At 37.3% G+C, this 12,601-nt stretch overlaps 1 protein-coding gene across 2 annotated transcripts in view; it reads right to left on the bottom strand.

Moving 5' to 3' along the window:
* Positions 1-11,924, bottom strand: part of URI1 (URI1 prefoldin like chaperone) — a 70,557-nt gene extending 58,633 nt beyond the window's left edge. For both annotated transcript variants that reach the window (XM_082370087.1, XM_082370088.1), the window contains exon 1: positions 11,471-11,924. In XM_082370087.1, coding sequence (XP_082226213.1) covers positions 11,471-11,575 — 105 coding nt within the window. In that variant the 5' untranslated portion in view covers positions 11,576-11,924. The remainder of the gene's footprint in view (positions 1-11,470) is intronic.
* Positions 11,925-12,601: the final 677 nt, after the last annotated feature.

The raw sequence follows: 12,601 nt of genomic DNA, 5'->3' as shown, positions 1-12,601 counted from the left end.
GACCAGCCTCCAAGTAAAACATGATAACTTGAAAATGGCTGTGGAGATCACAAGAAATAGCCAATTCAAGGAACTCAAAACACTGTTCTCTAGTTTTTGAACATCGAGTCCTCTTACCTCTTTTTATTTAATGCTGTAGACTAAATTGAAAGTTAGAACCAATTCTTCAAGAAGGTGATTATATATGGCTTATAAAGCTAAACCAGTTTACCTTCTGACCACTAAACCACCTTGAGGACTTCACCTGAAGTCACTTCACAAATGAGAAACATACGCACAGAGTGATTCACTGCAACATTATTAGTACTATCAAAAAACTGAAAACCACCAAAATGCCCATCAGTAAGATACCAGATGAATACCTGATAATATACCTGAGTACTATGCAACCACAAAATGCGATGAGAAAGATCTCTGTGAACCAAAGACTCCCAGATGTATCATTTAATGAGAAAATCGAGGGGCAAATATAATATGCTACTTTTTGTATAAGAAGGTGAAGGGGGGATAAGAGAGCATATTTTAGTATTTATTTTTCAAGAAATACAGGAAGGATAAACTAGAAATTAATGTAAAGATTACCGATAGGGGAAGGTAGGAGCAGGGACGGGAATGAATTACCTCACCATACCTTTTGATATAGTTGTGATTTTTAACAATGCAAATGTTTTACAGACTCATAAAGTCAAACTGATAAAAAAGCAAACACTAAAATTCAATACAAACTGTATATCAAATCCAAGATATAACTGCACAGAAAAAAAAATAATAATTCAAGTAACTTTTGAGATCATTACCTAACTGCATACTCCAAGGGGGTTAACTCTGCAAGAACAAATTGAACTGCAATGAAATCATGAACTTCACTCATAGGTTTGCTGTTGGCAGTGGTATCAATGTAGTAATTCTAAAACTATTTTGTGTATACTGTGGAATAAAGGAAACGAATAAATATAGATGTTGTTGAGAACAAGGTTTCACTACAGAAAAAGGGAGATTCAAATACAGATGGGAGTAGTTGAAGAATTTTGTGGTAATGTATTTGAATGCAAAGTATCAGGATCCACTGAACCCAATTTTAGCTTTTAGTTTGTTTTTGAACAGTTCTAGCTATTTGAAAGAATTGATATTTCATGACTTCGATTCTCTGAGATACTGCAAAGAATAAAGAGAAAATTTACTTACTTAAAAAAAAGTCTAAAACTCATTCTATCTTGCAATTATATATGAGTACATTGAACCTCTTCATAAACCTAAGACACATTATAGGATCCTACTGATTATATATTTCCTGCATCTTGTTTCATCACCCTAATAATGATTTCATGATTACTCATCAATTTTCCCAAACTATGCTTAAAGAAAACTATATAACAAGTAATTGAGGAATCATGGAATCATCTAGAAGGAATATGCTATCAATAGTAAAAATCATTCTTCAGTTTTCTTACTGCATTGACCAAAGTACTGCATCATTTTTCAAAAAAGTGTAAAAGACTGAAGAAGACACCATCTTTGTAGTCTGGTTTTAGCTTTCAAACACAGTTGACAATTCAGAAATTTTCATTTTCTGTCCATAATGGGAAGGAGAAGAAAAGTGACAGAAAAAGACACTTCACAATTGTTAAACAAATTAAACTATGAATAAAAAAGATAGCAGCTCTCTTCACCAGCACTGTCCAATAGAATTTTCTTTGATGACAGAAATCTTCAAAGTCAACACTGTCCAATGCAATAGCCAATGGTCACAGGTGGCTATTGAGCACTTGAAATGTGGTTATTATGACTGAGAAACTTAATTTTTTTAATTTTACTTAATTAGAATTTTAAACTTAATAGCCACATGTAGTTAGTGGCCACCATTTTGGATAGCACAACTAGATACAGATGATGGTGAAAATATTAATATAAATTAAATCTTAGATTATGAGTCTTCAGACGACAATATCCTAGGTGAATTTTCTTAAAACTCAACAATCAATGAGTAATAAACAAAATTAACTCAAAGTTGATCAATGACCTAAAAATAAGAGCTAAAATCATAAAACTCTCAGAAGAAAACCTAGGTGTAAATCTTCATGAACTTGGATTTGGCAATGGGTTCCTACATATGATACCAAAAGCAGGAGCAAAAAAAGAAAAAATAGATATACTGGACTTCATCAAAATTAAAAAACTTGGAACTTCCCTGGTGGCACAGTGGTTAAGAATCTGCATGCCAATGCAGGAGACACAGGTTCAAGCCCTGGTCCAGGAAGATCCCACATGCCGCGGAGCAACTAAGCCTGTGTGCCACAACTACTGAGCCTACACTCTAGAGCCCGTGAGCCACAACTACTGAGCCCGTGTGCCACAACTACTGAAGCCCATGCACCTAGAACCCGTGCTCCGCAACAAGAGAAGCCACCGCAATGAGAAGCCCACGCACCACAACAAACAGTAGGCCCTGCTCGCAACAACGAGAAAGCCCACGCACAGCAATGAAGACCCAACGCAGCCAGAAAGTAAATAAATTAAAATAAAAATTAAAAATTAAAAAAAAAACTTTTGTACATCAAAGGACATTATCATTAAAGTGAAAAGATAGCATATAGTATGGGAGAAAATATTTGTAAATCATACATCTGAAAAGGGTTTAAATACCGAGAATAAATAAAGAACTACAACTCAACAACAAAAAGACAACGCAATTTAAAAGTAGGCAAAGGACTTAAATAGACATTTCTCCAAAGAAAATACAAAAATGGCCAATAAACACATGAAAAGGGACTTCCCTGGTGGTCCATTGGGTAAGACTCCGTGCTCCCAATGGAGGGGTCCGGAGTTCGATCCCTGGTCAGGGAACTAGATCCCGTATGCATGCCACAACTAAAGATCCCACATGCCCCATGAAGATCCCACGTACTGCAACTAAGACCCAGCACAGCCCAAAAAAATAAACAAAAAAACACACATGAAAAGATGCTCAACATCCTTTTTCATTAGAGAAATACAAATCAAAATCACAATAGGTCAATGACGTTAACACCTATTAGGATAGCTCTATTCCAAAAAAAAAAAAAGCAAAGTGTTGACAAGGACGTGGAGAAATTGGAAACCTCATACATTGCTGGTGGGAATGTAAAACTGTGCCAACACTGTGGAAAACAGTTTGGCAGTTCCTCAAAAAGTTAAACATAGTATTACCTTATGACTCAGCATTTCCACTCCTGGGTATATATCCCGAAGAACTGAAAACAGGGACTATAACAGATAACTCATACACCAACATTCATAGCCACATTATTCCAAGAGTAAAAAAGTGGAAACAATCCATGTGTTCATCAACAGTTGAATGGATAAACAAAATGTGGTATATGCATACAATGGAATATAATTCAGCCATAAAAAGGAGTAAAGTTGTAATACATGCCACAACACAGATGAACCTTGAAAACATTAAACCAGTCACAAAAGGACAAGTATTGTACGATTCTACATCTATGAAATATCTAGAATTGGCAAATTCATATAGAAAGAAAGTAGATTAGAGATTACCAGGGGCTCAAGGGAGGGGAGAATTGGGCACTAGGTCTCAGTTCCCCATCTGTGAAATCAGAAGTTGAACTAAAACACTGGTTAAGTTTAGTTTAGTTCCTTGGACCACTTCCCTGGCAGCTACTGAAAGTGGGTGCAAGGAACAGAGATACTCATCCCCCTCCCAGCCCCTCCACACACACAATTTCTCCCTCATTAAAGCAGAGTAACTTAGCTTTCATCTGTTTTACATATTGGGTTTTTGAATAAGGTTTTATTTTAATGAAGAAAGCTCTGTGCCTTAAAAAAAAAAAAAAAAAAAGTTTGACTACCAGTAGTTTCTATGATCTCTAAATCTAAATATTCTGAAGAATTTGGTTAATTTAGCTAATTGATACAAGTTACCCTCACTCCATCCTGTTAAAAGAGAAAAAAGTCTCAATAATTTGTTTCATTAGAAACAAAAAAAGATTTTACCAGTATTATGTATCTATATTTTGACAAGTGCAGTATAAAAAAGTTGACCCAAAAAGTTAAAAAAAAAAGCAGTTAAAAATAAACAGCTTTACAAATTATTGTAGAAATAATACAAAAGAGGGTTACAATTCTCATTGAGGAAAAACCAAAACATGTCCAATGGTATAAAAGCTCTTCCCTTGCAAGAAACAGAAATAAAGCCTGAAGACCCAGTTTGGTTTCGCTGCTGAAAAATGTACAAAATAACTTAGAAAAACCAGTTGAGGTCAAACGTTGTGAGTCCACTACCTGTACCTGCCTACTCTTGATCTGGGGAAAATTGATAACCATAGAGCAAGGCAGAGCTGATGGTAGGACAGCCAAGAGTTCTCCATCTGGGAGTTCATCCTACATTAACCTTCAAGTAAAAGTGATGGCTGCATCACAGTGAATGTAATTAATCTCACTGAACACTACACTTAAAACTGGTTAAAATGGCAATTTTTATTTTATACATATTTTATCATAATAAATAAAGATCTGAAAAAAAAGATCTCTAAATTCTATTTTTTTCCACTCCTACAAGTTTTTAGGCTTCTTGAGGACAGAGATTAGGAAGGAAAACCCTGAAGCACTGGAAATGAGTTTTGAAAGCAGGAATTATGTAAATGGTTTATCTTTGTACCTCCCTAAGTTCTAGAACAGACCATGCCAACCAGGAAGAGAACTACATATATATATTTGAATATAGCAGATGTTGAATAAAGGGGGACTGACTTGAAGGAGGAGAAAAAAAGAATCAATAAATGAACAATATACTTCTAAGAACAAAAAAAAAAGTAGGGTACTCCCACCCACTTAGTCATTCAACAAGAAGAACTTCACCATGTAACAGTCTGCAACAAGAACTTGGACATTTTTCTAAAAAGACATATGGCAATATTCTTAAATCTCTTATGATCTTTGTGCACCAAACTTTACTTAATACAAAGAAGACTGCTGTGTTTAAATTCTTATTAAAATATCCAATAAAAATGGGTTTCACTATCCCTTATCCTTACTTCTGTACATTACTTGTAAAAATTACTTTAAAAAATAAAAAGTAAAAAGATCTCTTGGACCTAGATGGTAAATGGTGATGACTATTCTTCCTGGTATACTGAAGGTTAATACATTTCTTAGCACTGTCCACTGAAAGGGCCTTGATGCAATAATATCCCAGTGGCAATGAGCACAACTTGGGCCCAGATCTAGGTTTCTTAGCATTTCTCATTAAAAAGAACCAGGGCTCTTTGAAGAAATAGTCAATTTCAGAACTAAGACAAGAAAGCTACAAGGTAAGCCTGGGACACCTTGTGCCAGAAAAAAAGGTAATGACCAAAGGATAATGAGAAATGCCAAAAGGATGCAGGAGTCAGCTTGAAGGGGCTCCCACTGGCCAAATTTAGGACAATTCGAGCATCAAAAGGAAAAATGAAAAATTATAACACACTGAATTAAAAAACAAATAAAAAGGGTCTACACTAATACTAAGAGGGGGGAAAGGGCTCCTCTTTACAGAAAAATGCCAGTTATAAACATAGATGGTTAGAAAACCACTAATTTGCAAACACCGATATAATAATTGATTCAGGCAAGGATCATCCATGGTAAAGGGTTGTTGGGGAACAGGATATTTACAATGTCTTCAAGTATTTAATAAATACTTTTAAAGTTCTTATTCCTTACACAAGGGAACAGGTACCTAAGGTGAAGAGATATCGCAGGTACCATCTTAAACAAGTAATTAGCAACACCCATAATAGAATAAAGTAACACTGTATGTCTCCTGCTGTGATGCAATAGGAAGTCATCATCAACTATGTATTATTCTTGCCAAAAATGATTATTTAATTCTGTTTCTTCATGAGTACATTCATCAGACATCTCTAAATTGTGGGCATTCTATAAGTAAACTGTTGTAAACTCTTCAAAAATACCAATTTCATAAAGACAAAAGAATGTAGAGGGACTGTTTCAGATGAAAGGAAATTAAAGAGATAAGACGCTAAATGCAGCCTGAGATTGGATATTGGATTGAAAAATGTTATAAAGAACACTTTTAGAAAAACTGAGGAAATCTGAATATGCTAAATAATATTATTGCATGTTAATGTTCATTTCTTGGGTGAAAAAAAAGATATGATTATGTAGAAGAATGACCTTGCTCCAAAATGACATGTGGTTAAGTATTAGAACATGATAATATCTGCGATTTACTTTCAAATGGTTCTACAAGGAAAAAAAGAAAAGAAAATACAGAAAGAGAAAGAAAAGGCAAATGAGACAAAACAGGATTGATGACTCAAACTATTCTTTAAACTTTTCTGTTGTTTTACAATTTTTGAAAATAAAAAGCTACTTTAAAAAAAAAAAAAGAAAAAGAAAGAAAAACTGCCTTTGGACAGACTAAAAAGATCTAGACTCACTAATCTGGAGATGAAGGCAAGAATGATACAAGCTAAAAGATTTTAAAACCCAACCTGACAACATTCGGAGAACAAAATCAAACAGTTATGATCACAGCTTAGACCCCGTGCACCTTCTTCTCCCTTTCCCCATCAGTGTTTTGGAACTATTCTTGTCTTATACTCCAATCTGGAGAGGCCTAACACAATGAATATGGATCTTCTCCCCTTGAAATACTATATTAGAATGTTTACTAATAAAAGACTAAAACCAAAGTTGTTTCTTCTCATGGCACATGACTGGCATGATAATAATCACTAACAACAACCAAAACAAACTGTTTTAAAACAAAATATAACTCACAAGTTATGAGTTCTGAAAACCCATTTAGCTACAAAATGTATCTTTGGTTGTAAGCAAATATTCTTACAACTCTGCCTTTCTTAAAAATGATAAAAGAAAAGAACTACATTAGAAAGATCAAAAACACATTCTTCAATAAACTACTTATAACTACTCAATTTAGAAAAAGCATTTTATTTTACAAAAAAAATGCAAATAGCCAATAAATACTTGAAAAGGTTATCAACCTCATTCATTAGTCATTACTAGAATGGCTAACAAATATGAAAAGGACAGACAGTACCAAGTGGTGATGAGGACGTGGAATAGCTGGAACTTTCACCACTGCTGATAGGAATGTAAATTGGCATAAGCACTTTGAAAAACAAGCATTATAAGCAAAATTGAAGACACAAATACTCCATAAGAAAGTTCAGGGCAAAAACTAGAAACAACCTAAATTGTTCACCTGAAAAATTAAGAGAGTTAATGGAGACTCTAACATCAAATTTGTAAACATCTATCACAATGCCTGGCACACAAAAAAATTTATTCTATACAATGCAATCCCATAATCCCGTCATTCCTCCCTTCATGCATGACAAATGGATTCTTGTCATTTAAGATTAGTATGATTCTCAAAACACATTCCAATGGTTTCTCATCTCACAAAAATAAAAACCAAAATCTTTAACAATGATCTAGTACAGCTCCTTACCTATCACAAACCCTCTGTCATTTTAAATATGCCTATTCCATATCTTTACCACTAGAATGTGATCCCTGTGAAAACAAAGACTTTATTTTGTTCACTACTGCATCCTCAGCAGAGGAAGAAGGCATTAAGTAGGTACAGTCTGGCAGGTAGCAGGTACTCAATAAATATCTGCTGAAAATTTATATGCTTGGATTCTGGGCTTGGAAAGAAGAACAATACCTGTGGTATGGAGTACATGACTGACAGTTTTCTAAACTATGTGCAGTTTATCTAAGAAATATGCAAACCAAAGTTAAATTAGCTGTTCTGCTTTACAAAAATTTGAAATATTTACTCTTAATGCATTTAATTCCCCAGGTTCTATATCAAGAAAGTATAAGTTATTCCAAAATTCCAAATTACATGAGCCACTCAGTTATAATTATAATAAACTAAATAATATTATCCTCATGAATTTTCCAAAGTTACCATTATCCTGCAAATAAACCTAGGAAAACAATACTATATACCACTTTTTCCACAATACTATATAGCAGAATCTCAATAATTCTGTTAAAGATAATAGTATCTGGAGATATAAAACACGGATAGAAACATCACCTTAGCCAAGAAACCAGTATTTCAGTAATGTAATTCAAAGACAGAACCAGATTTAACAAGATCTTAGTATGAGGAAACTTCCCTAGAACAGCCCAAGACACTCCACTGCAGTCCTAGGTTTAACTTTTACGGCATAGATCAGTCCAGAGAGGCTTCTAAGTAGATTCCATTTTTTCCACCAAATACTTTACTCCTATTGGCAAAAACAGATTTAGTTAAAAGAAAAGAGGGGGAAAAAAAGATGATCCAAGTTCCCTCTTGTCCCTGTATCTTTGGATAGAATTAACAGTAAACAACATCTCCAAGGAAAAGAGAAAAGGAAACCACTCGGGGAACAGATATCTGAATAAATTGTACCCATCCGCTCTGGAATAAGAAACAAACCTGCCTAACTGGTGTTCAAACCAGCCAAAAGCCATTTGTCAGGAGCAGAAAATATTTAGCAATTAAAGATACAACATCCCATTTTTCATTAAAATTAATTAGGTTTTATCAATAGCCTTTCTTGAAAAAAAAAAAAAATCCCATTCAATTCACTCACTTTTAGGTAAAATAAGAAATGAAATTGTGTGCTTTTAAAACATTTAGTGGTGCATTTTCCTATATAAACTGTGTGAATATTTATATACATATAAACATAACTAACCACACCACACAGTGTTCTACAATTTTTAATGACTGCATAAAATCTCCTCATACCAATCCCCTTATGTTGAATTTTTAGCTTTTTCATTATTACAAACAAACCTGCAGGGAACCTTTCTGTACATGTCTTTTTGCTAGATTAAAAAAAAAAAAGAAATAAACAGAAGTTTTAACCAAAAAATATTTTTTTGAAAATGTCAGCATTAATGCCAAAAATGAGAACAATATTCAAATATTTGATCCTGTCCATTTACTACAGATGTTGTCATTTACTGAAGTTGTGGATCTTTCATGCCCCCCTCCTTTGTCTTTTTCCTTAGGTTACTAATTTTTTTTCCTTGTTATTCAGTGCTCCAAAGGATAAACAAGGAAAAAACAGAGAGAGGAACCAAGATAAAACGTGTTATACTCCTTATCTGAATTAAAAAGCAAAAAATTGATGAGCAACATTTAAACCACTTTACCTAGCAGCCATTCTTAAGGTTCCCAGAGAAAATAATGCCCTGAAACTAAGGTATCCATTGCATATAAAGAATTCACTTCTCTCCTCTGCATCTACAGCCTACTAGCTAGCTACCATCCCAGGGAAAACTGAAAAAATAGTCATTCAAATAATTTTCGTCAGGATTTAATTCTCTCACAGAACCCTGGTAGGGAAAGGCAAGTCCTAAAACACATTTAATTACACTTATATAAAGAAATACTAACTGCTATACTATAAAACTCCTATGACAATTTTTCCTTTTCCTTCCAAGAATGTCCCAACACTTCCACTTACTAAAGTTCACTGTACTCCTACAGCTGCTGCGTTGGTTTTAAAGCCTAAAGTCCCTCACAAAATTTGACTGATTTATTTACTTATTGATTTACTGACTATTTACTAGATAAAGTTTTCCTATACTGAACTATAATTAAAGGATAGCTATCTAACCAGTTTATTTTGTGGCCTCATGGGTCTCTCCTGTCCACTGAAGCAGATCCGTTAAAATACAGTCTAGTCCATTTACTGAGGGACTTTATCATGAACTGGGAATGATTTTACATACCCATGACAGACATACACATGCTTATTTTATGTGCCAAAATAACATTAACACAGCACAGAGAAGTAATTTGGTACCATACTCGATGTCTACTGAAAACTGTCATCCAGGTTCCCACAGGACTGTAACTGAGAAGGCAGTTTTCAAATGCAACTGGATACCATACCAGAAAGCTGTTCAGAGCAGCCCCAAACCGTATCCTTTGTATTTCAGACACACTAACATCAGAATAAAACCAAGGATTTCTCTTTTTAACATGCCAAACAGGAGAAAACATATCAAGTCAGCAGTATGCAAACACACATCATACTATGAAGGAGGAGTTAATTCCTCTACAGAAAGAAAGACAATGGGAACACCATCTTCTGAGGGTCTGTTTCACATTTTCTAAGACTAAAAAATGTAAATAGTTTTTGCCAAAAATTAACAAATTGGTTTCATGAAGGGCTGTTTTTTCTTCTTTCTTTATTCTTCTCTTAAAGAAAAAACAAAACAAAACAAAACACATTGTCTTACAATTTAAACGCACTGAACCTGAATTTTTAAACCCCCAACTTGAAGAAAGCCAAGTTCAAAACCCAACCATTGTATATGGTATTAGAAAAAAAACGGCTCTCAGAAAGGGAAATCCAACGCACAAAATAATTTAGAACAACCAGAACAAAGTAGGAAAGGTTCCCACAATTCATCCTGACAGGTTATTTCCAAGCAAACCAGGATTTAAGTTCTATAAAAAGTCCCTTATCTAGCTAAACTGGGTATGTTTGTATACCTATGTAAGTAGTCATTTTTATACAGAAATGCTCAATAAAAAAAGTTAGGAATTCCCAGTGTTTACAGTCTTTAAACAACTTCCTAACCTTTATAACCATGATACTCTCAATATGACACATTTTAAGTAAATGAAACGTTGCCTTTCAAAATAAGAATTTCAAAGATAGTGAGAAACAAATGATACACAATCCAAAGGGAAAAAAATCTCAGATTAAACAATAACACTGTATTTCTTAGATTGGTATACTTGTTCATATACAATCCCATTAGGAAATACAAAACTTTCCTTCCTCTTTACTGGTAGATTGAAGCTCATTTATATAATTGAAGTTAAAATTTAATAAAACAGCATTCTATCATGACAAATACTAAACCAAAGCTGAAACTGCACATGAAGTGTTAGCATTACAAACCTAGTAAAACTTTTAAGTGCAATCAGATAAAGAGCAACAAAGACTATACATTTTACCAACGATGAGGTAACAAGCTAAAAAAAAAAACATAAGGTGAACTATTCATTCACAGCCTGTCCTTCACCGAGAATATTCCCACGCACTGCTGTACGCATTAAGATTAAAAACTCACTTTCATACACAAGTTAAACAGATTATCGCATCTCTTTTCCCCAACCCTCCCCTCCCTTCGAAGGTCAAAGTGCTCCAGACAAGACAACGAAAGCACGTGACAAAAGTTTCCCCAACACGCTTTCCAGGCCTGGAGGCTATGCTCCTCCCCCGTTCGGGGTCCGGGGTGAGCTAGGCCGGGACCAAAGGGCTGCGGCCCACCGAGGGCAGGATGGGGTCGGCCGGGGCGAGCGGGGGTCAGCCCCCAGCCCCGTGGAGGGGGAACGGGGCGCCGAGGACGCGCCTGGGCGAGGGCGCCTCCCGAGACCGCCGGCGGAAGCGCGGGACGGAGCGCGGCCTGTTACCTTTTCCTGCTCCTCGCGGAGCCGCGCCACCTCTGGGGCGCACAGCGGCGCCGCGGCCGAAGCTGAGGCCGAGGCGTGGGGCCCGGGGTCGGACGGGGCCTCCATGGCGGGGCGCCGGGGCCTCAGCGGGGCGAACGAGTCCTAAACAAGTGTTTATGAAGGCGGCGTGGCCGGCGGCTGCCCAGCGCCCGCGTGCTCGCCCTCATGCACTGCGCGCCCCGCGCTGAGGAGGCCGCGCCCCACTTCTCTGCTACCGCGGCGGCAGCTGCTCGCGTCCGGGCTGCCCGCGGCCGCATCTCACACGCGCATGCCGCCCGCCGCCGCCGGCGCCCCCGCCGCCGCGGGCTCGGAGCAACAGGCCAGCCGTTAAAGGCGAGAAGCCCCGATCCGGTGGCTGGGCCGAGTCAGACGTCCTGTGGCGGCCGCTCCTCCTCCGCACCTCCCCCGTAGGCCCCGCCCCTCGCCCCGCCCAGCGCGGCACGCTGGGAAGCGCACGCAGCCTCCGCCCTTCGTCACGCCCCCGGTGATCGCGTGGCGCAGGAGCGGCGCGGCGGCGGCTGGCGTATCCGGAGGCTAAGCTGCACTGTAGCCCTTTGGAAACTTTCATTCTAGGGAAGATCGACGCTCAATTCACGGAGATGAGCCCTGTCTTAGCCTTGTGTCCCCCTAATGCCCCCAGTCGTTGAGCGCTGCATCTGGCGGTAGGAGCTTAATTCGTGCACTAGTGCTGGTTCATAAGCATATTTAATTTTAGCAAAGTCAACTCTTCCCTGTGCCTGTTTAATGAATTAAAATATGCGATTAAGTTTTGTATGTGTTAATTACTGCACACACAATTTTTCCTTATGTAAAGGTATTGTGCTTTAATTAACATATTGCTATGTATGGGCTATTTAAGAGACTTTTCAAGGATAACGTTGCCCATACTTTTCCTCTTATTTCAAAACTCCTGTGACCTCTCTCTCCTACAGCCTCTGTATACAGTAGGCACCCAATTAATGCTTAATGAATGGAATTGGCCTTGCCCTAACAATCATCTCTGCTCCAATACCTAACAGTGGGTTGGGTCCTGTTCCTTCAGCATTGTGCAAATGGCAATGGGCTGGGAGGTAGCTGCAGTTCTCACCCTGG

This window comes from Balaenoptera borealis (assembly GCF_965194805.1).
Source record: "Balaenoptera borealis genome assembly, chromosome: 19".
Taxonomy (NCBI): Eukaryota; Metazoa; Chordata; class Mammalia; order Artiodactyla; family Balaenopteridae; genus Balaenoptera; species Balaenoptera borealis.
This window is presented reverse-complemented; position numbering and strand designations above follow the sequence as displayed.